Here is a 25,515-nt window from a genome sequence, read left to right on the forward strand (position 1 = left end):
ATTGGCTAGAGAATCGGAACACCAGGGGTGGTGTTGCATTCTCTCTATTGTAATGTTGTGATGAAAAGGGAACTGAGCCAAAAGGCGAAGCTCTCGATCTACTGGTCAATCTTCGTTCCTACTCTCACCTATGGTCATGACTGAAAGAACTAGATCGCGGGTACAAGCGGCCGAAACGGGCTTCCTTAGGAGGGTGGCTGGTATCTCCTTAGAAATAGAGTGAGAAGTTCGGTCATCTGTGGTGAGCTTGGAGTAGAGACACTGCTCCTTCGCGTTGAAAGGAGCCAGATGAGGTGGTTCAGGCATCTGGTAAAGATGTCTCCTGGGCGCCTCCCTAGGGAGGTGTTCCAGGCACGTCCATCTGGGAGGAGACCCTGGGGAACACCCGGGACTAGGTGGAAAGATTATATCTCCAAACTGGTCTGACAACGCCTCGGGATCCCCCAGTCAGAGGTGGTCAGTGTGGCACGGAAGAGGGATATGTGACTGAAGTAGCGCAATTGTGGTGCTGTTGGCTTTTCATATTGTCATAGTCCTGCAACGCACATTCTGCCGGACACGTGTGACATTCAGATCGCCTGTTGCATGATCTGACAATCCGTTTCACATGGAGCATCCTGCCGACGTGCGCTGTGTGCGGCTCCTGCAGCCAGTGAGCAGTGTTGGATGTTCGTGTATGACACCTGGAATTTGGCCTGACACCTGCCGCGAGAGGGATCAAATGGGCTCTCACAGGGCGCACTCTGTCTTTCAGCCACTGGTGTGCATGAATAGTTGTAGCGACAGGTGTACGAGGCGTTAGAGGCAGCTCTGTTTTTTCACAACTGGCATCCAATTCCTCCTCCATGCACTAGTCGGCTTCAATAGCATTGTGTGAAGGGGCCCTTATTTACACATAAAACCACATTTGTGCAATAAAAAATATTTTACAGGAATGTACAACTAGTCCACTGGTCTAGTGCAGCATCCTCCTGAGCCACACCAAGACGAATGTAATCTCTTTGTTGTTCCCTCATTCATCAATGCAGTATCACGATCATGTGATATCTTCGTAAGTTCTTTCAGCTTCTCCTTTTTTGCTTAAGGTTGCCACAGTATGTACATCCATATCGGATCTGCATGTTGATTTGACATAGGTTGTTTTCACCAGACACCCTTCCAGACATAAATCCACATTACACAGACAACAGGTGCAGATGGTCTTGATCCAGGAACCTTCTGTTTTGTAAACAAGTGCAATGTCCAGTTGGCCACCATGTGACCATGATAATATCACTGCCTAGTAGCTCAAAAAAAATGGTATGAGACAATAATTACCCACCATTTCTTTCTTGTCGGTTAGTTTTTCACAAAAAGACTAAAAATATTTGCAAGCACTTCAAAATCCATGCATGATAGTTTCTGTACCAATACTCATGTACAATATCCATTGCAAAAAAACTCTGCAATACCAAATTTTAAATCCGTCACATAGGGTTAACAATATAGGCCGGTAGCTTTGCAGCTTTTGAATGTGGCTGCCTTTTACAAGTAGTCTATTTCTTATATCCAGTTGCTCAAGATCACCACAGACCCGCATTATTACAAATTTTACACTGGATTCCTTCCAAATTCTTCAGAAACTCCAAGTTAATATGGAGAAATATACAGTACTAATCAGGACCTATTCTGCCTCTCTTCTGAGAGCTGATGGGATCAACAATGCTCAGAGCAGCATGCTGCCTTCCAGTCAAAGGAAAAAAATGATCAAAGTCTTCCCCGTCTACCAGCAAGCGCCACAGCTTTCCTGTTCTGCTGAGGTGCACAGTGAACTAAAGTCATAAATCTGCTTTATTCTTATTCATTCTTCTTTTCATGGGTGTAAACCACATTTCATGTGACATATTACAAATGTAAATGTAACAAATTTAGGGAGGAATGGCTTAAAAAAAAAAAATCATAAAAAAAGTTGCATTCTTTGAAAAACTCATACAAACTGCAAATAATAATAATTTAATTACAGAAGAGGAACAATCACAGAAATGCATTTCAATCTCTTTGTTAAATAGTGTGGATAGAGGAAGGATAAAGGTATACTTGTTGTAGAGAAAGACACCGGCTGCAGATGCAAGGCTTCTGTGTGAAGCATAAACCAGAGGATAGATGTGACCACATTCTTCTTCTTTCAGGCCTCCCTCTGTGCTCCTACAGAAATATACAAATGCCATCAAACATTTATCATCATTATTAATTTACATGATTTCTATGAAATATTAACTCAAAATGATCACTTATTGGCACTAGAGCAGAGCTTGAAGAGTATATACCTTTTTTGTAGTTTGTCCATTTTTCAAACACTTGAATTAAATGGAAGTATAAAAACTCAAGAGTTGATACGTTTGGATCCCACAACTCTCCCCCGTTAGTTTTCAAATAAAAACTAAAGTCTCATGTTATCCACACCTATGTTGAGAAAGCAGCCTTTGATGGAACTAAACGTAGACAACGAAGTATTATTATTATAATAATATTGAAGAGGAACAACATGGGTTCCGTCCTGGCTGTGGAACAACTAACCAGCTCTTCGGCGTATGATCGGGTACCCCAGGAGATACTGTGGGAGGTGCTGCGGGAGGCCATCCAATCTCTGTACTCACAAATCGAGAGCTGTGTTCGGGTGCTCGGCAGTAAGTCGGACTCGTTTCCGGTCGGGGGTTGGCCTCTGCCAGGGCTGCGCCTTGTCACCAATCCTGTTTGTGATACTCATGGACAGGATATCAAGGCATAGTCAGGGGAGGAGGATTTCCAGTTTGGTGGGCTCAGGGTCTCATCACTGCTTTTTGCAGATGATGTGGTCTTGTTGGCTTCATTGGCCTGTGACCTCCAGCAGTCACTGGGTCGGTTCGCAGCCAAGTGTGAGGCGGCTGGGATGAGGAGCAGCACCTCTAAATCTGAGGCCATGGTTCTCAGCAGGAAACTGATGGACTGCGTACTACAAGTAGGGAATGAGGTCTTGCCCCAAGTGAAGGAGTTCAAGTACCTCAAAGTCTTGTTTACAAGTGAGGGGACAATGGAGAGTGAGATTGGCCGGAGAAACGGCGCAGCAGGGACAGTGTTGCATTCTTTCTATTGTACTGTTGTGATGAAAAGGGAGCCGAGCCAAAAGGTGATCTACTGGTCAATCTTTATTCTTGCTCTCACCTATAGTCATGAGGGTTGGGTCATGACTGAAAGAACTAGATCACGGGTACAAGCGGCCAAAATAGGTTTCCCCGGGAGGGTGGCTGGTGTCTCCCTTATAGATAGGGTGAGAAGCTCAGTCATTCGTGAGGAGCTCAGAGTAGACCCACTGCTCCTTCGTGTTGAAAGCAGCCAGCTGAGGTGGTTCGGGATCTGGTAAGGATGCCTCCTGGGCACATCCCTAGGGAGGTGTTCCAGACACGTCCATCTGGGAGGAGACCCTGAGGTTAGACCCAGGACTCAGTGGAGAGATTATATCTCCACACTGGTCTGGGAACACTTTGGGATCCCCCAGTCAGAGATGGTTAATGCGGGAACTGTTGCCCCCGCGATTCGATCCCGGATAAGCAGTTGATGATGTATGTATGCATCTATGTATGTAACATTATTACTATAGTTATTTTTTTAATGAACCTTGGCCTACATAGAAACTGTTGTACTGCTTTCCTCTAAATCTACATATAAAGACCTCATCCCATTATAGTCATGCCATCACAGTCTTTAAGCAGTTATATGACTGATCCTCCTGTCAGGATAGTGGACATTTTCAGTGCTAGGATTTTAGTGGTCAATTTGCCAGACAGCTGCCAGTTGAAAGATTGACTCAATAGTGACATTCATGTGATGTGACAGGGATGTCAACCTTTGAGCTCGAGAGGCATCTGGGAAGAATTTACGGAGACATAACGTTGCTGGACAGATGTGGTTGGCTATGCTGATACATTTGTAAGAGAACGGAAGGTCCAAGTCTTCAAGGCCCTGGTACTTTCAGTCTCACTGGATGGTTCTAAGTTCTAGACACCAACAAGTGACCTAAGGAGATGACTGGAAGTCTTTGGTCCTGGGTCTTTCTGGAGAATCCTTGGGTACAGCTGGAATGATTTTGCATCAAATCAAGAGTATCACGGGGAGGTGATGATGGATCAGTTGACTGCCAAGGTAGTTAGTAACTAGAACCCAGGGCAGTTCTGTACTGGGGTGGATGCAGTGATGCACAGCACCAGTGTACGTCTGACAAAGTCTATTTGAAGATGTTGAAAAACAGAAAGGCGGCTCTGAAAGGTTTAACAATTGCTCTTTTTTCAAAGTGCCACAGCTATAATCTGCATTCACAACAGTTACAATTGATTCCAAAGAAAACTGTCACCTCAGTTGTGCAGTCCAATGTATTTATTCACTGTTGATCACTACAGACAATGTGCAATTTGTCAGTAAGGCCCTAAATTCTACCTGACAGAAATAACTGTTCTATGATGATGATGGGAAAAGCTGTTTTTAGAACATAATCCACATATTTAGTGGGAGAGAAATGGATTATGCTGTGTAAACAGTGTCAGACACTACTAGAAACATTCACTCTAGATCACTACTGAAATACACGTCTGTGAATCGAAGCTGTCACCCATATGAAAGAGCAAATTACCAACATTTCAGCACCACTTTCCAGCTTTACTGTGGTAAACCTTGATACTACAGCAATTTTTAATGGAGTAAAATTAATTTTAATTGAATTAATTTTAAACTGTTTTAATATAATTAAATTGTAAAAATTGTTGGCTGACCACAACTTCTCATAAATGATCAATCATTTTTCTCTCTTAATTTGCTTTGTCAAACAAAATAAATTATTTGAATAGCTCACTTTGCTTTATAGGAAAAATTTTTAAATTGTTCTTTCACAGTATATACGTACAAGGGTGTGAGTGAAAAACTGAAGAAAAAAAGCGGACGTTGGGGTGGGGCTGGGGGTTCTTTTTGGTGAAAGTGGACTTTTAGTGGTGGTGGTGGTGGGTGGGGGGGGTTTGGTGTCCAGGGATGCATTATGGAGGTTTTTTGATTACTATTTTCTCACCTTGCCCCCGTCCCCCAATTTAGTTGTACTGCCGTTGTATTTTCTTTTGCACATTTTCACCTTTTCTTTGCCTTTATCCCAAACTGATATCACAACTTACATGCAGTGGTGGGCACAGTTCCACTAATCTGCTAACCGGTAATTAGCAAAGCTAACATTTTTTTTGTTAGATTAGATTTTCAGCTAACTTTGAAAACCCTCAGCGAACCAATTAGCGTCCGCTAAATTTAGTTCCGATAACATTCAGTCCGCTAACATTCTTTTGCTGGCATAGTGAGTAAAGAAAGCTGAACAGTCAGAAACATCTGTAAAACCTAAAATCCTACATGTTAACTCCTGTCATGTGCTTTGCAATAAACAGACCGCTGTGAGAAGCTCAGTCCTCCCCCAGTAAAAGGGAACGGACCAGCTGCTATTACAAAGAAGAAAAAGAAAAAAATGCCATTTATTTTCAACATGCCGATACTCAGACCGTAAGCAGGAGACATGAAGCGCAAAGCACCTTTCCCTCACGGTTTCATTTAAAACCAACGAACTCCAGACAGTTTAGCGAAATTAACGGAAACTGTCATTTTTACAAAGTGAAAATATGATATTGCACATATTTTTAAACTAATGCCCTAGGCATTATGGGAAAATTAAAATAAGCTGCTCTCATCACCCCCCCACCCCATTATACAACCGAAATGTAACTTGTATGCCTTTCATAACATTTTTAAGAGACTGCTGCATGAGACCCTGAAAACTTGCTAAAACAAATATTCCCAATATTCCGTGTCCGTGTCGTTTATCCTGCGTGAAACTTCAGAAACAAAAACCGAATTTCAAACATTTTATTTATATTACTCTGGAACAAACAGTGTTGCAAAGGGCAATAAGCAGGATGTTAAAGAGCAAACTCAATTTCCTCCAGAATGACATGAACATGAACTGATTGCGGCTCACAGCGATTTCCCACTGTAAATAACCGTGAAACAACCTGAGCTTCTCACAGGTTTACATAAAACAAACACAATAACGTCTATAAACCCAAAGAGTTTTATGTTGGGATGACGCTAATGCTGTTGTTCATGTGCAGTGCAGCAGTTAAATTGCAGCCTGATCAGACAGTCTCAATGCGAACTCTGAAATTTTCCTACATTTTGCAAGATTTGAAACGTCAGTACCACATACAAATTACAGTTGGTCTATTCACACTCCCATTCCGTAGATGGCAGTGTTCTCTGTATTTTGACGGGGGGGGCTTCTTTGAATTTTCCCATAATGCCTTTCGGCACATGTCTGTTTAACACTAAGACCTTCAAAATTAGTGCATTACTTTTAAACTAAAACATATTGCTGATATTTTCAATTTGTAAAAATGACAGAGGTGACGTTAATTTCGATAACTTGTCCGGAATTAGTTTGTTTAAAATTTTAACCATAAGTCAAAACCGCCTTGCTATCCATGTGTCCTGCGCCACGTCTGCAAGACTGTATGGCTGTGAAAATAAATGATTTTTTTTTTCTCTTCTCAGCTCTCACCTTCTTTCCTCTCTCTGGTCACCAGGTCTCTTTTGCTGAAAGAAGGCTGATCTTAGACAGAAGTGCTGGCTCACTGCTGTTTATGACTGCCTTTGAATTTACTCCGAAGTATCAGTAGCTGCCAGTATACTGGAGTCAATACTAAAAGTTATCGGTTTAGCTTATAGCTGTAACGTCTGCTAAATTTTTTAGGGATTTATCGGTTTAGCTTTATAAAAGTTAACTTGGATTAACGGTTATTGAAGCTATACTTTTTGGTTAGCTGTGCCCACCACTGCCTGCATGTTTGGTTGAGAAGATTATCGACGACAAGAAATGTAATAATTTTCATATTTTTGGCTTCCATCATCCTAACCAACCTGATTTTAAAACTATAACCTCAAACAGACCCAGTAATGCCCATGCTTAGACATTACATTAAAAAAATATATTGCATTACATCCCACTTTAGTTATGCAGAAAAGGTAAATGAACTAGACTTATCTTTACGTGGCTCATCAATTAAACTTAGTCCAGAGCTATAGTAAAATGTAGGCCCAGGTTAATACTGATTATTATGAGTAACAGTATGAAAAATGTTGTCAAAAGTTGAAACCCTCTTTCCTTCTAGATTCAGCCCTCGTTTGCAGTCTCAGGAGTGTTATGCTATCCTCAGAAAGAGATTTTAAGCATATTATATATATATATATAAATAAAACAAGTATTAGTGTTTGCTATTAACATGCTCGCGGTCTGCAGCTGTGTTTTTAGTTTAACCACAGCAAGGACACTCAGAGACACTCAAAGCAGACTTTGAAAAAGAAGTTTAAAAACGCTCACTTACCCCACCACGCTATGAAAAACTCAAACACACCAACACGCCACACCACTCCTCTTGCAGAGCACAGAAGCCAAATCTCGACTGCATTCACGTCATATTTTCATGTAAAAAATCTAAGCAACATATTTTTCATATAAATAAATATTTTACACAGAAATTGATTTTTACGCAAAACAGACTGAATAAAACGTGGTTTTCCAGATTTCTGAGGAGGTCTCACGCCCTATATATAACTGAACAAGTCGAGTAATTGTAAAGAGACAAATAATGAAAATAACTATTTGCAGGTCTAACCTCATTTAGGGATTTAACCCATAAACTTGAGTTTATAATTAAACTGGTGCAAACAAAAATAATTAAATCAGGTGACTTAATAGGAGTACCTATATCTTTTGTGAAAACAGTACAATTACCACGTTTGCAAATAGGAAAGAAGAGTGGATATGACCGAAAAATAAAAAAAAGTTTCAAGTTATAATCCTATTTTTTTCAACAACAAAAAACTTAATTCTTGTACAGAATATTACAGAAAGCCCTCACTGTTGAATCAGCAACAGCAGCTTGACCACTTCCACTGCCACAAATGGGTCTTTGTCCAGCACCATGCTGAGCATCCTCTCCTAAACACACAGACACACATGTGCACACAGACAAACTGATTAGGAGCCAGGCTACAGTATCAAAACCATTTATCTGCTGCAGCACATGTAGCTTGGGAGGGGTTTTGTGTGTGTGTTTAAAAGAGCTTATTAAGCAGCAGTAATTCTCAGCAATTAATGCACACATACACACACATGTCCAGACAAAGCACAAACCAACAGGAATGGAGAAGAGAGAGAGAAAAAAACAACTATAAAAGGTGACGAAATCATGAGGGAGTTACAATAAATTAAAAATAAAACCAGCAAACAACCAAAAAAAACAAAACAAAAACAACAAAAAAAAAACCCTGGAATGAGACACATAAGGATGTAAAAACAATATAAGAAAAGCCAAACAAAGACAACCAACAGAGAGTAGAAAACAGATGCAAAAGGCAGTGGGGGTGGGGTGGGGTGGTGGGGGTGATGTCTGGAGAAATAAGGGGATGAGACCAAAAAAATATACTGAAAGGAGGTTCTATAGAGGATGTAAAATAATGAGAAATGCCAAACAAAAGGAGAAACAAGTGTCTGGAGAAATCAGGCAATAAAATAGACCAAAATACAAACAACTGATAACATGAAATAATACATCAAAACAACTGAAAGAAAGTCAGAAAGACAGAAAGAGATATTCAAAGAGGCGCAAGGCCAATCCAGAGGGATGACTCACTTTAAATCTGCTGGTGAAGAGCTCCAGGCGGCCAATGAAATCCTGGTCCTGATACAGACCCTGCAGGGCTCGCACACACTGCAGACGAACTGAACTTTGCTGAAGGACAGTAGAGAGTACAGTAACATATTCTATAACCTGAAAGTATGTCTGCTCCTTTTTCTTTGTCCATTTATTAGTTCTACCCATTTCCAGTTATTTATGAAGCGAAGCAAATTCTATTCAGAAAAATGGGTTTGAGTGCATTACTTTATTCCAAGGCTGTAAAATTCATTGAGTAAACAGATAAATGAGTGAGTCCATCCTCACCCGCTTGTGAACATAACTCAAAAACAATAAATGCTATGATCTTGTATATCTCTGACTTAAAAGAACACAGAAAAAGGTCAGGTCAAACTGATCAAATTAAATTAAATGGTGTACAACATTTCTCAAAAAAGCAACTGTTTTTGAAATCAGCCATGAAATAAAAATGTGCACAAAAAATGTATATCAGGGAAATAAACATAAAAAAAATGTTTAAGAGGGTTACATTCTAAAATGCAAATAACATTCACAAGCCCATAGAACCCTAAGGATTCTACATGAATGTAGCCTAAGCTGACACTTCTCTCTCTCCCTCCCAGTCTTTCTCAACATGTGTGTGTGGTTTTGAAGTTACATGTAGTTTGAAATGAGCTTGTTTGTCAGTTTCCTTCATTTCTAAAATCTCAGTCTTGTGGAGAGAAATAATTTCATCAGTAGTGGTGGATCACTGTACTGTATATTTTAAACATCTTGCGTGATACTAGCATATTCTTACTTAAAAATAAATCTAATTTAACTGGACGTTCTTGAGGTCCTTATTTCAGTGCTGCTGTATGTCAGCATTGTCTTGACTGACATGCCCAGATGGGTATGTGTCTGCTCGTTTTTTGTTCACTACTGGGGCAGTGGCACATACAGTACCAGACAGCACAGCAAAGATAAAAGGCAGTAGCCAGATGTTTTCAGTCTGTTAGCATAGCATAGCTGAACTTTATCTGTTTTTTGACATAAATATGGAGTTTTATTATTTATTATTATGTCACAGTTCAAGCCTGCCATGCTGCAAAGATAACACTGCTGCAAGGCGAAAATGCACGTATATCAAAAGTGTATCAAAAGCCTCTGGCTTGTTCAAGTACCCCTAATTCTCTTTGTTGCATCGTCCAGAAGCAACACAAACAACATTCCAAAAGTAAAACTGCATTTCATAAGATCTTAAATAGACTTTTCTGTTGTGAACCAGGATGACTATTTAAAAACTGTGAACCAAACAAATTTTGAATGGATATTGTGGTTCAGACAATATAGCACATACCACTAATATTAATTAGTATTGATTTCAAACATGTTTCAAATAATTTCATATTATAGCTGGAGTGTGGACAGTACAGTATATCTAAAATAAAATTAACAGCACTTTGAATCATATGTATCATAAACATGTTTTAAAAAGTATAAAACAATCAATGATGAATTTATAAATGGCATTTACCCCTTTGTTTGCTTCTTACTGTATTCATGTATACTTAGCTCTTACCCACCACGTCCACTAGATGGGACTGTGTCACAGACTGTTTGACCGTCATCAGTGTGTACTGCTAATGAGTTACTGTGTTCACAGTAACACGTCCACAGACAGAAGCAACCATGATGATATAACGATATAAAGCTCATAGTGGTGGAACATCAAAAATGACTGTTGTGTTAATGTGCTTCACCTTATCATGCAAGATCCACCCCAGGTATTTAAGATAATGGTCAGTCAGGAAGTCCTCAGGATCCATTTTCAGCCACATACCCAACTCCTCAATACATGCCGCACGGATGTCAGGGAGCCGGTCCCGATAACGATGCACAAACACACCACGGAATGCGGCGTTCATGAAAGAGGACAGTTCTTCTCTGTTTTCCTGTAGCTGTAGATACAACCCCAAATCAGAAAAAGTTGGGATGATGCAGAAAATGCAAATAAAAACAAATAAAATGGATATTAACAAATGAAGTTCACACTGTCTACAATGAAAGAGAAGTTAAAGTAAATATAAGAATCACTGTTTGTTTTCAGCATTTTTTATTATCGTCACACCTTTTTCTGATTGGAGGTTGTAAAACAATTCAAACTGATGTGAAAGCGCTACATATGGTAGGTATAAGGTACGTGTCATTAAGTCTAAATCTTTTTGTACATGTAAGCAGAGTGGTAAAAAGAAAGCACAAATTAACTCAATGTTCTCTATTTTTAACTTGTATTGAAATATCAATGTGTGTATTAGCAGTAACACAGGTAAAAACATTTAAAAGCTAACAAGTATTAAATTAATTGAAGAATATAGACCTTATTAAACAGCTTTTTGCTGCTAAAATCCATTACAAAACAGGGAAGTTTCAACATATTTCAGTTTTCAAACACTTTTCAACCATTCGTAACAAGCAAAACCAGCTCCTGCCAGATTATACTCATGACATCAGTGTGGATGCAATTCTTTAATACACCCGTATTTGTGTGCTTTGTCACTGTCACCTCACTGATGGTGGTCTGCAGCTCCTCCAGTTTGTCAGAGGCTCTATCAGATGCCCTCTTGTTGCACTCGATGTCATATAGCCTCTGGGTGGTTTGCATTTGAATGGAGACTGCCACAAGTACATCCACCAGCCCAGTCATCAGTTTTAAGACTATGAGGACAACAGAAAGGAGCAGAGGACTGTCAGAGTACACAAAGTTCATTCTGAGGAAAGACAGGTGATGTTCTTCACTATATAGTTCTGTGACGTGGTGTGTAAACATCTCCACCACGCAGAGAAGGTGATTATGAGTAAGCTTCAGACAGAGGGCAATACAAATCCTCATAATATTTAAACATTTCCAGGAAGTAAGCAAAAATCTATTTTAAAACATACTTGACATAAACTGTTAGTGGATGGGCACAACATGAGAATTTGAGCAAATCATTTCCTGTGCTTACCTAGCAAGGTGCTGGTATGTCTGAAGGCTCTAACCTGAGAGTCGGACAGACCGGTGAGCAGGGCCAACAGTGTGGGAAACAGGTACTCATCATAAATCAGACTATTCTGGCAGGAGCGGACCAGAACCCGAGCAAACTCACACAAACCAGCTTTAAAACGCTTCAGCTGGGGGCCAGGAGTGCACAGGGGGTACATCACCGAATCCTTGACAGGAAACAAAACACACACATTTTACTTCCCACAGTTATTGAAAAAATTATATAACATTTGTTTTTTAAAGAAATAAAATAAGCAAAACATACCATTTTAAAGCTGTGCACAAACACTTAATGTGCCGCTTATCTTTCCCACTCTGTGTGCACTTAAGTCTTTTTTTTTTTTCTTTTTTTTTAGAGGAACGAGCACTTTCACACTTGTTTTTTAAAACCTGTATTTACACTCATAAGCCTGGGTCCCACCGAATAATGAAGGATGAATAATGAGCCACGCGGCATGTTTTCTTTGCTACGAGAGGGTTTCTTCAACTATAGTGGGAGTTTCGTGGCTTTGAGTGGCTCTTAAGCCCCTTTCACATTGGCGTATTCGTAGAGCTGCTCATTGCAGCGTATCATCTACGCTGAGTTGAGCAGCTCAACGCCCACTTTTAGCAGCTCTACATCAAGTTTTTTTCTCCCTACGCAGCAGTATGTTGAGGGCTATGCGCGTAGGATGAAAGAAATTAAACATGTTTAATTTTCTTTGGCGTGAGCATGCGTAGAGCGCTGAATGCAGTTTTAAGCATGTCTGCGCAACACAGAGGTACTGCATGCAAGTCTGTGCAACACTGCGCTCCTGTACACAATCAAAAACTGAGTGCGTGCATCCAGAGGAATCAGCTGAGAACATGATCACATGATCACGCAGCCCACAGCACCTGTGTGTGATCAGAACAGGGAATTGAACCTCAACTCAGAAATCCAGAAACACAACAGAAACAGTAGGTCGGTTGCTCACTCTCTCTCGCGCGCGCGCTCTCCCTCACTCTCACTGTGTGTCTGATCAAATCTGCGACTTTATAATAAAAGCGCACTCGCTGCATGCTGGTGCGCTCAAACGCCCTGATCGATCAGGTCTGATGAAACCTGAAAAGAGCTGTGACTCTTTAAAGTAAAAGCGCACTTGCTGCATGTCGGTGCGCTCATCAAATGCCCTGATCGATCAGGTCTAATCAAATCAGCGGACCTGATCGGAGCAACCAGAGGTTTAAAAGTTTGAGTCACAGCATTTCATTCACGGCAGCCTTTACCACAGCCAGACTCAGCAGCATCTGTACACAATGAAAGTGATCCACCAAGACAAAAAATAAATTAAAATAATAATAATAATAATAATAATGTTAAATGACTTTTTGAGCTGCACCACACCTGCAGTAGAGAACAGAGCACACTTCGACAGAGGCAGAAAATAGTAGTGAACTGGTTTAATAATAGCGGCATGGTACACGCAACTGTGTGCACACATTAAAAAGTAAACACACGCAGCTGCAAGTATGAAACGAACACGGAAAAAGGCTGAGTACTCGCGCATTTCGGGCACGCAGCTCTACAAATACGCCAATGTGAAAGGGGCTTTAGAGGTATTATCTTCAGTTAACGAGGCTCCTCTGAGTGTGGTGCTAATTTCAAGTTCAAAATTTAGCAACAGCGTGGTGCAGTTTGTGTACGAGTTGCTGCAACGACTTAGAGGCATTTGTGTGGTACTTACGAGGCTGCTAAAAGCCCATTATCCGTGCACCTGGCAGCTACGCAGGACGTGAGAGGCTATTTTTGGGGCGGCTATCCTCTTGCGCACACAATTCCACCTGCTCTGTGCGTTGGACGCTGTATATAAAATAATTATTTTGTAGCAGATTAATCATTTTCTCCCAAACCTTGGATGCTGAAAACACCTCTAATCGCTTCTTGAATCGCAGAGGACTGTTTCATCTGGACGCTTTTTTCCTCTCTTTCCTGCTCCATGTGGAATGTATTTTGAACGGTTTAAGGTAATTGTTTTTAATGTTTTTATAGCTTGATAAAACAGTTCCTAGCTGTTAAGGTATATCTATAGTTGATTTAATATCTTGTTAATGGATCACATGAGCTCCACTGTGTGTGCACACTTGACACTGCGGACTGACTCACCACGCTCCAAAGGAGCATTTAGGCAGAACGGCACTGTGTGCAAAAGAGCGATTTTTCAGTTAATATTGGATGAACACAAAGTTAAAATTTGGATGACTGCGTGAAAGTGAATGTGTGTTTAAAGCCATGGAAGAAATACAGTGAGGAAAATAAGTATTTGAACACCCTGCGCTTTTGCAAGTTCTCCCACTTAGAAATCATGGAGGAGTCTGAAATTTTCATCTTAGGTGCATGTCCACTGTGAGAGATATAATCTAAAAAAATAAAAAATCCGGAAATCACAATGTATGATTTTTTTTTAACAATTTATTTGTATGCTACTGCTGCAAATAAGTATTTAACCCCCTACCAACCAGCAAGAATTCTGGCTCACACAGACCTGTTAATTTCTCTTTAAGAAGCCCTCTTATTCTGCATTCTTTACCTGTATTAATTGCACCTGTTTGAACTTGTTACCTGTATAAAAGACACCTGTTCACACACTCGATCAATCACACTCCAACCTGTCCACCATAGCCAAGACCAAAGAGTTGTCTAAGGACACCAGGGACAAAACTGTAGACCTGCCCAAGGCTGGGATGGACTACAGGACAACAGACAAGCAGCTTGGTAGAAGACAACAACTGTTATGATTATTTATTAGAAAGTGGAAGAAACAAGATGACTGTCAATCTCCCTCAAACTGGGATTCCATGCAAGATCTCACTTTGTGGGATAAGGATGATTCTGAAAGCTCAGAACTACACAGGAGGACCTGGTCAATGACCTGAAGAGAGCTGGGACCACAGTCACAAAGATTACATTAGTAACACATGATGCTGTCATGGGTTAAAATCCTGCAGGGCAGCAAGGTCCCCCTGCTCAAGCCAGCACATGTCCAGGCACGTTTGAAGTTCACCAGTGACCATCTGGATGATCCAGAGGAGGCATGGGAGAAGGTCATGTGGTCAGATGAGACCAGAATAGAGCTTTTAGGAATCGACTCCACTTACCATATTTAGAGGATGAGAACAACCCCAAGAAAACCATCCCAACCATGAAGCATGGGGGTGGAAACATCATACTCTGGGGGTGCTCTTCTGCAAAGGGGACAGGACGACTGCACCGTATTGAAGGGAGGATGGATGGAGTCATATACTGCGAGATTTTGGCAAACAACCTCCTTCCCTCAGTAAGAACATTGAAGATGGGTCATGGCTGGGTCTTCCAGCATGACAATGACCCCAAACACACAGCCAGGGCAACTAAGGAGGGGCTCCGTAAGAAGCATTTCAAGATCCTGGAGTGGCCTGGCCAGTCTCCAGACCTGAACTCAATAGAAAATCTTTGGAGGGAGCTGAAACTCCAAACCTGAAAGATCTAGAGAAGATCTATATGGAGGAGTGGACCAAAATCCCTGCTGCAGTGTGTGCAACCCTGGTGAAAACCTACAGGAAACGTTTGACCTCTGTAATTGCAAACAAAGGCTACTGTACCAAATATTAGCATTGATTTTCACAGGTGTTCAAATACTTATTTTCAGCAGTAACATACAAATAATTTTTTAAAAAAAATCATACATTGTGATTTCCAATTTTTTTTTTTTAGATTACGTCTCTCACAGTGGACATGCACCAAAGATGAAAATTTCAGACCCCTCCATGATTTCTAAGTGGGAGAACTTGCAAAATGGCAGGGTGTTCAAATACTTATTTTCCTCACTGTAACTCAAGTGAAGCCGCTAAAAGCAGAGCAGAGCTGCGCAGCCACACAGAACGAGAGCGCACAAAAGACCGATTTTGAAGACATAACACAAAGTTAAAAGTTGTATCACAGTGACTTGTAAGCTGCAGAAGAAAATGAAATATACATACATATACATATTTTTGAAAGTGATCCACAGGTGTATATAATTAAAGCGGCCACCTCATTGTGGTGCAGAACGGCACTGTGCTTAAAAGAACGATTTTGCAGAAATAAACTGACAAACACAAAGTTTAAAGTGGGATCACGGTGTAAAAATGACTGTTTAAAGCCAGGGAAAAAATAAAGCCAGCAAGCCACGGATGAAAAGGAAGCCAGTGAGATGGAGCACAGAGGCAGCTGTCCATGAATGGAGAACAGCAGTGCGCGTGCAAAAGAGCAATTTTGCAGAAATAAACGGACAAAGTTAAAAGTGAGATCTCTTGTGTGTGTGTGTGTGTGTGTGTGTTTAAAGCCGCAGAAGAAATAAAGCCAGCGAGCCGCAGAGCCAGCGAGGAGCAGAGAGGTGGCTGTCCAGGAAACCTTGGTTTGGTTCTAGCTGGTCTGGTGCATTACAGGTGGACAGCAGTCTGGCGCACAGCGCACAACCGCAGGTCTGTACTGGAGCGTCTATTTTTGGACTGCATTAAAAAAAATGTGACATCTTTAAATGCTGCTGTGAATCTGAATTGAAAATCCACACTTTAAAGGGACCAGGTGTGGGAGGGCTGGAGGTTTGAACCAAACCCATCATGCACCAACATGGCATTATCATGGTGCGATCACGGCACTATGTGGCTTAGTGTGGGTGATGCGAGTCATTTCAGGCTCTAATGACAGGTCGGTCGTGGCTCACTAGAGACTGCTATGTGGCACATGCGGGGTACAGAGATGCACATAGAGGCACCTTCATAGCGAATACATGATAGATGAAAACATGGGTCATTCTTCGAATAATCGCTGACACACCCATGTATGGCTGATTATTCATAGCTTATTATTTGGTGGGACCCAGGCTTTACTCAAGTATGTTTTGGTCTACTTTTTTCTGAAGTAGATGTGCCACACTGCCTTCCTTAAACCAATCTGCTGTAAATTTGGTGGAGATGGCAAGTAGCACCTCTGCAGGTGCTGAGGGTCTTGGCGAAAAGAAGCACCACCTGGTTGTGGACTGATACTAACACAATGGTGGAAGACAAGAGGAAGCTAGCACCAATCCACTGTCATATCTGCCCCCCCACACACACAGAGTAAGATAAATATGTTCATCTCTACATGACTGGTAAAGGACACAAAACTGTAAAATGTACTCTTTTGTACCTCATTGAACTCTTTGGTTAATGTGCTGATGATATCCGCATTCTGTAAGTTCTCAAACATCTCTCTGGTAACCACTCCTAGAGAGAAAAAAAGTATATAAAATATGAGTCATCCAATTCTTATTCAAATTGATTTTAAATATTAATTTCTGCCTTCTCAACAGGACTAAGAATTAAAAGAAACTCCAAATACTGCATTATTAGCAGACAAGGTGATCAATATTCACTATGCTGATCACTGCCTGTGCTGAAAATGGAAAGATAATCTGTTGAACTTTGTCCCACTCCCACCCCACCCATCTTCTGGCCTCCATGTTGACCTCTGACCTTTGCATCCACAACACTGAACAATGAAGTTGATGAGCACTAGGAGCCCCTCCTTGTGGCTTTCCTTGTAGCTGTCCAGCCACTCATCCACCACTGTCTGAAAAATGACGAGGAGACAGCAGCCACTGAGAAAAACGCCATTCAGGTCAACATGAAACGGACATAAAAATAAGTATATAATCACTCGTATACTTTGCTAGGAACTGTTGTGGTTTTATTTACATAAATCACAATATGTTGCATCTCATCATTCATGTCTCACTGTTGAAATTCTAGCCTTCATATTTCTACTACTACTATTCCCATTTTCAATTACTCATATACTGTTTTGAATGAAGATACAAAAATCAGACTAAAATTAAGTCAAGAATGGAAAAAAACCTTTAAAACTGCACCATATCAGACTTACTGAATGTTGCATAACATTGCTGCTGGAAAGGAGCTTCACTTGGAACTGTGACCATTGAAGGATTATTCTATACTGTAGTTAGGATTTTTTTAAACAGCTAAAAGTATTTATTGTCCTCTATTGTTATGTGATCCTTTTTCCCATTTTTACCCAGAAGCAATGGGGCACAGCACAATAATGGTTTGGATGGGCATGTGCTGTCAATCATTGACTATAAGTCCCAATGGAAACACTTCTTAGCAAATCAAAGGCTGTAGGGTCACATCAGTCAGCCGCTGACAGCACACTGTTGGCCGTTAGAGCCTTCTTTCTTTTCTGATAACAGATATCTCCTTCAGTTCATCCCTCCATCACAATCTTACCTTTTCACTCCCACCTTCCTACAGTGTTCTTCAGCAGAGTTACACTTACCACCATGGCACTCTTTCCAGACCGTACAGCATCGTAGATATCTGATGGGCTGACACCCTGGTTTTCTCCCCTCATTGCCTTCGGTGAGGCTGGCCTAGATGTCCCTCGGGAGGGCTGCTGCTGGAGGGAGCGCTCCAGAGGAGTGGGGATGGGGCTGCAACTGGGACTGGATATGAGACTCGCTGTCGCTTTACGCCTGGGTCTCTTGGGTGGCTTGAGATTAAAGAGAGGAAAGGATTGCTCAGCGGGGGTTTTGAGTGAACAGATAACATCATGGAGATAAAGTGTAGCCCTGAGTCCAACATCTATCATGTGCTGCAGTTTTAGTGAAAGCAACAACTCCAGTCAAGGCTTTTTTTTTTTTTTATCCAACATGAACCACGGCAGTGACAGTGATGCTCATAAAGAGATACAGAAATGGTCCCAATGTTACACAAAATAAATAAATATATAAGTGAACAAACAAACTGAAAAATTATATTGATTATGATTAAGTCTGCAGTGACTAATTACCGTCTAAATGAACATGACTTTTGGAAGAGAATAAAATTAATTACCTGAGGTCTTGGCACAGACATGGCCCGCTTTTTAGGCTTGTTGGTTTTCATGGTGACCTCAAAGTCACTGCCAGAATCTGAGATATCATCCATTTCGTCAAGACTAGAAGATGGAACAAAATGTGACCAGTTGCACCTGCCATCATTACCAAAATCAACACCAAAAACTGCTGTCCACAATAAAATTTTCAATAATTTTTCAACACAATTAATTTGAACCCTGTCATTAAGAGCATGATGATGTTATAGTGACAGATTTGGAGTCAACAGTCCATTCAATCCAATGATATAGCAACAAGAAGACATTAACTTTATTAAATGTTTACTTTTATACCCATTTAATTGTTTGCAAGCTATTTAGAAATCATGTCAAAACCTGACTTATTCTTGCTACTCAACTGTGAGAGTCTGCTTTGATAGAATGCCGCTCAACTGCGCACAGAGCAGCTTCTGGATTCAAAGCATTGCCCAAGGGCCCTTAGTGATTTTCCAGCTTGATGCAGCTTTGAACTGCAGATCCTTTGGTGACAAGTTTGCCACTCTAAGCGCTTAGTTAATTTCACTTAGTAAAACACATCACATTTACATCTTCTTTATCGTCTTAAAAAGAGAAATCAGCAGTTTTATTTGCAACAGTGATCCAGGATTCTATAATGTCTTTTCAATTGTAAAAGATAAAAGCTGACTCAGAACTTAAATGAAGCAACACTAACATTTCATCAGCACTGTCTCACACCACAGCTGCTGAAGTGTAAATATATTTAAGAGTGGTGGACATGACTGGATTGGGTCACAATTATTTGGAAGGTGTGAAACAATCAGTCTGATTATATTAACACGTCAGCAACATGTTGCCACTTGTTGCATTTTGTTTTGTCATCTCACTGCTGTGACCATCAAACACAATGGATTTTCTCCATCTCACCAACAAGCACCTTGATTTCTGTTTCAAACAAGCTTATTTTCTCATGGTTGCCATGATAAGTAAACATTTACTGGGCTTAATTAGTAGTCATAAAGTGTTTTGCATTGACTATTTATGCTTAAATGTGGGTGTGTAAAGGGCATATGAGGCTGATCCACGTGCACACAAATACAGGTAGAATGTGATTTAAATGGAACATTGCAGGTGTGCATATGCACGGATTTACCAATCTGTTTTTTTTTCTTTTTTTTTTGCATACATATACTTTTATGAGTCCTGTGCACTTATAAATGAGAACCCTGACGACCAATAAAGGTGCACAACCCTTTCCTACCTCAAATCTGCTTAAAACAGCAATTATGGACTTTCAAACTGTTCCACACTATGAATCACACTACTTAAAAACAAATTTTATAAATACTTTAAATCAGCTATTAACCATTTTTAACTGGTTTCAGATTGTTCTCATATAACAGCACTCTGGATTAAAATGGTCAGTCCTCAAGTAGAAGCACAGGTAGACCAGCTTCTGTGTGTGTGTGTGTGTGTATTGGTGGTGCCACTAGAGTGCCTTGATTAGAGAGAGTGGCGACATGACAAGTCTAAAAAAAAAAAAAAAAAAAATTGATCACGTGACTCCCAGTGCCATCTTGGTTCCAAAATAGCATGTCTGCACGTAAATCCAGCTATTTTATTTATTTATTCGCTGAAAATGCCGGGTTGTTGTGCATTTGGATGCAGAAATAGACACAAGGGCTTCAAGAAGTACAGATTCCCTTGAGATCCGAACAGAAGAAAAATTTGGGAAAATAAACTTAGCTGTGCGGGATGGAAGCTGATTTCAGAGATAAATTTATTGTTCAGTCCCATGTACAGTGAAGTTCACCTAAACTGTTATTGTATAAACCAGATATTCGCAGTCACCCGACAAAAAAGTCCCAAAGTTTTTGTATTGTTTTCCATGTAATAAACATATATAACTGATTGTGTACAGCAGATTTTTTGCTCACATCTGATAAAATGTCCCGTCTGATCACAATGCACTTCCATTAAACCCCTCGCACGTGGGACCGGAGACATTTATGTTATTAAAAGTCTAACCGTTTATTTTTTACACCATGCTCAGACTCGGAGCCGCAGCCTGGACGTGTACCTGTTAAATCCTCAGACACACCAAAAGGCTGTGATTTGACATTTTGCTGCTTTCAATCCTTGTCTCTCATCATATTTTACTAGTTTTTACAGTGTGCACGCAGACTATATTTTGATAATGGATCAAATACATTTGGCAGAAAAAAATTTCAGAGGAAAATTTTGACCCGGTCATTAAATGAGGTGCACGTCCCAATGCAGGAGTCCCCGTAGGTATGGCTCACATAAGATAAATGTCCCGTCCGATCAGTGTATTTCCATTAAAAACCCCGAGCAGTCTGGATGTGCAGAGGTACAACTTAAAGTTCAGCTCTGACACTTGCCAATTCGTGGAACGTGGGAGGACTCATTTTAGTGATTAAAAGTCTGACCATTTATTTTTTCAAACCGTGTTCAGACTGGGACCTGGAGCCTGACATGCTCCTGGCATGTTAAATCAGACACAAAAGGCTGTGATTTGACACTTTTCTGCTTTTAATCCTTCGTCTCCCATCATATTATATAGCGCGCATGCTGATAAATGGATCAGAAAAGTCCGTACAGCATTTACAGCATGAAGTCGGTAAAAGAGGAAAATGTACAGCTTACCTTTGATTTGGAGGTGATGATTGTAGAAAAAAAAGCTTGTTGAGGGTCAAATTAATCCAGAATAAAGCATAATCCAGAGACAGAGAACTTTAAAACTGTCATGCACGTCATTGCATTACACGGAGTTACAGAGCTGCAGCTGCATAAATCAGGCTTTAAATTAATTAAATAAATCATCATAAACTGTAAATCTATGTAAATATGATAGCTTAACTATTTTTATATTTATTTTGATAGTACCTGTACCTGGATGTGCTGCGATATGTCACCAAGTTATTAAAAAATGTTGAAACATTAAAGGTCAATTCAGTAGTTCAGCGCAGTTGAAACCCAAATGGTGCCATGTTCCAAGTCAACGCCACTCTCCAATCAAGGCACCCTAGGTGTCACTGCTCTGTAAGACTTTTGTATTTTTGTTTTCCTCTCATCTGTGTTGCCAACTTAGCAACTTTTCAGACTGCCCTAGTAACCTTTTTGAAAGAAACTATAGACAAATTTAGTTACTTCTGCACATTTTCTTAATTTGTAGCAACTTGTGTCTTAAATGCTAAAAGGCACATTTTTCCTTCAAATTACAAAAATGTATTTCTTTATCACACAATCACAGCACTGTCTGCAAAAGTGCACTGACAGTGAAGTGAGTGATGGCTCCTTTTCCCAACACCCCCTCCCCAGTTACTGTTGCTATGCTTGAAGCATTTGGGAACTACAAGCAAAAAAAAAGGCAGTCCAGAGGCTACTGCTATAGAAAATCAGTGATCTATTGTGGAATAATCATTTATTCTTACTATCCCAAGATGGCAGGAGTTACATTATGTACATAACACAAGTAGAGGGATACATTTTAAAATATTAACAGAGGGGAACATGACTATAACAGAACTGGATATATTATACAAATAATGGATGGTAAGGAGTCCAACATAGAGAAATAATGGATGAAGAAAAGTTATATTGGACGAGGCATAGTCCAATATAACTTTTCTTCATCCAATATTTCTCTATGTTGGACGACTTGCCATCCATTAATTGTTATATTCTCCACCCCCCTCCCAAATTAAGCAAACAACAAAGAGTCAAGTAAATTAGATCAATTAATTTTGTTGTGAACAGCATATGATTGATTCTGATGCGATGAATGCTTCTAAAACGTCAGTCGCGTGCTTGTCTACCTTCTTAGTGTTTTTGGCATCCTTGGAGTTCAATATTTCCACCAGTTCCTCCTCTGAACTCAGCAAACCTCGCTGGCAGACGATTTTCTGCTGTTGACATGTTTATTGCCATTTTTTCATCCAGCGTCTGTCAGCTAGTTCCTGACCTTCGTATGCCGCTCTCTGATTGGCTAGCTGTTGGCAGTAAGCTCTAACGCTATTGGTCAGTGGGAACCGATCCAATATAACTTTTGGTCCTAGCCTTTTTGGATCCTTTTAGATCCAACATAACTTTCTGGCACCAAGCATGCCAAAATACAGGTAAATGATGGACAGAAAGGCTAATCTGTGATTGGCTATTGCAATCTGAGTGGAGAATAATTATATATATATATATATATATATATATATATATATATATATATACATATATACATACATACATATATACACACATACACACACACGTTTAATTGAACGAATTAATGAATATTTTAAAAGTTTAAATGTAAAAATATTGTGATAAATGTGTTCTTTATATTACCTTTACAAATAAAAAATATGAGAAACAAAACTAATAAATTTCAAATCATATTTTTCGCTGAAAATGTCCAGTGCTTTGGGTCTGTGCGATGACATCATACGAAGACTATGAGCGGTTACATTATGATGTCATCGTGTAGCATCACATCAACCTAGCGACTTCCTCAAGGACTAGTCGGCAACAACACTGCCTCTCATGCAGTTTTCATGCCATGATGGACATACTTATTTTCCATGCTGGGATACCATCGATCACTGTTATTGTTTATGTTGTTTTTTGGGTGTGTGCCGCCTGGTAGACAAAATGGGAACAGTCGCTCAGTTTGTCAGTTGTTGGTCCAATTTGACAGCACATCTTGCTGTTTGGTAAAGGAATTTATTTATATTTGCTTGAAATGAGCATGAGTGCTAATGTATTTATCTCTGGAACCCAATGATTGACAAAGATATGAGGAAGAGTTCAATGTAGTGACTTCATCACATTACTCATATATGCACACATATTGTAACACTATTTCAAGATCAAAAATGGATGACCAAGTTTTATATATTTGATTTAGACTGTGATATGGAATTCATGTATATGCAGGCTTGTAGACTGCACATTGTTTTACACCACTTTACAGGAAAGCGCCTTGTTTTGTGTGATTAATTCATGTTCATCATGGGTTAACTTATTTAGTTGTGGCAAACTTTACCTGTCAAAAGCAGATTCTTCATTGGCCATATTTGATCAAAGATGAACCATAAATAGTTACTTTACACTGTAAGACAGAAAACAGAATTAGCCAAATTACTTGAAAATATTAGTTTCAGATAACTTTAGCCAAGCTATACCATCAGCACCTTTTCAATCTTCAGCTAACATGTTGATTTCTACCTTTACTTACTTCTATCTAGACTTTAATAGACATAAAATGCATTGCTCCAGTCTGATGATGAATTTTATGACTTAGTAAGCTAATTATGCTAACAAAGAGGCTAGCTAGCTTTAGCTACAAAAACTACTATGCCATATTCCCTTAAAAACCATCTTAACTTGCATGAAGTTAACCGGTGTGAACAACTGGCGCTCAATAACAGAAATAAAATTGAGAGACTTACAAAAATTGTTTATCGCCAAACTGGTAGAACTAAAAGGCGCGCAACGGCAAGGAACTCCAGTGTGCATGCTGATTGGTCAGCGCTTCATCAGAGGAGAAAAATGATTGGTCGACTGACGACCGCAGTTGCTAATTGAACAGTTTATTCATAGTGATTTCTTTCAGAAACAAGCATTATTCTGTTTAAACGAAACAACATTCGATTGTTGGTACAATTTGTGTATGCAAAGAAAACATGCTTAGAAAAAAATGATCATTAATTCTGGAAACTGTGGGGTCACTTACAGTAAATCTGTAGCTAAATGAACCCGTTTACACTTACAAAGCCGTTTAATTTGCCCGGGTTTACCCGGCTTTAAACTCTTCCAGGTAATGTTTTTAGGACCCTGAGGTGGGTTTGTGCACCCCACCCCGGCACTGTAGGCTCCTCACCCTTCTCTCTCCCCCGTGTCCCTCTGCACGGCCCATTGTTCTGCGTTTGAACATTTTATTTTGGAGGCTGTGTCTATTGTCAATTCAGTTAGAGTGAGACACGTAACTTCTGGTCAAAACCTCCAAAATAAAATGCATTATGCTGAAGCCTGGAGTGAAAAAAATGAATAAAATCATGGCCTGAACATTAGTCCTGCAAAATTACAGTTTCATTCTATATAAACAGAATTATAATTACGTTCTAAGAACACGTAAAATTTTTGTGTCCAGGTGGACATGGCCTAAACACATTTAAGGGCAAACTCCTGAAAGGCAACATTAGTTATCCAACTAGCACCCTGCCCCTGAACATGATATATATATATATATATATATATATATATATATATATATATATATATATATATATAAACTAAAATTAAATAAAATTAAAAAAATGGAGCGATGCAAACCCTGCACCCTCCACACACTAGGATATATCCATATCCAGTAGGTTGTGGTACCAATCAATCACAAATATTTTGTTTTTCAACATAAACGTCAGCTCATCTCTCTGATATAGCAGAAAAATTGCATTTTTCCACTGTATGTTTCTGTTGACCTTGAATTCTGGTCAATCCTCTCCAAAAGTTAGTCATCTCGAGACATTTGCCCAAGGAACATTCCCACCAAAACCCGTCCTTACACAAATATATATATATATATATATATATATATATATATATATATATATATAGTTATCTTGTTCACAGACACTGACTGCAGTGTGTCTGTCTGTGGTTACTTTGGTTTTCTGTGTCCCAGTTTAAACTGAATTCTCAAAAAGCATGAATATAGGCTGTTATTCTCTCCATCACGTTAGAATTATGGTTCTAACAGTCTAAAACTCAAATTACTAAAATTGTGTTACTGTCCAGTTACTTGTGGATCTGATTATCAGTGTATTTTGGCCGAGATGAAGGCAATGATTTGACCTGGTAGACCAAATAAAATA

The 25,515-nt window shown here is 39.8% G+C and overlaps 1 protein-coding gene across 1 annotated transcript in view; it reads right to left on the minus strand.

The window, feature by feature from the left end:
- The window catches only part of LOC117520673 (cohesin subunit SA-2), an 86,857-nt gene extending 63,107 nt beyond the window's left edge, over nucleotides 1–23,750 (minus strand). Inside the window, exons 1-11 of the mRNA XM_034181974.1 lie at nucleotides 23,685–23,750; nucleotides 18,628–18,730; nucleotides 18,071–18,283; nucleotides 17,251–17,347; nucleotides 16,925–17,001; nucleotides 11,720–11,924; nucleotides 11,278–11,429; nucleotides 10,475–10,672; nucleotides 8,730–8,828; nucleotides 7,956–8,035; nucleotides 2,077–2,184 (exon numbers count right to left, since the gene is read on the minus strand). Coding sequence (XP_034037865.1) covers nucleotides 2,077–2,184; nucleotides 7,956–8,035; nucleotides 8,730–8,828; nucleotides 10,475–10,672; nucleotides 11,278–11,429; nucleotides 11,720–11,924; nucleotides 16,925–17,001; nucleotides 17,251–17,347; nucleotides 18,071–18,283; nucleotides 18,628–18,730; nucleotides 23,685–23,713 — 1,361 coding nt within the window. The 5' untranslated portion in view covers nucleotides 23,714–23,750. The remainder of the gene's footprint in view (nucleotides 1–2,076; nucleotides 2,185–7,955; nucleotides 8,036–8,729; nucleotides 8,829–10,474; nucleotides 10,673–11,277; nucleotides 11,430–11,719; nucleotides 11,925–16,924; nucleotides 17,002–17,250; nucleotides 17,348–18,070; nucleotides 18,284–18,627; nucleotides 18,731–23,684) is intronic.
- Nucleotides 23,751–25,515: the final 1,765 nt, after the last annotated feature.

This window comes from Thalassophryne amazonica, chromosome 11, assembly GCF_902500255.1.
Source record: "Thalassophryne amazonica chromosome 11, fThaAma1.1, whole genome shotgun sequence".
Classification (NCBI taxonomy): domain Eukaryota; kingdom Metazoa; phylum Chordata; class Actinopteri; order Batrachoidiformes; family Batrachoididae; genus Thalassophryne; species Thalassophryne amazonica.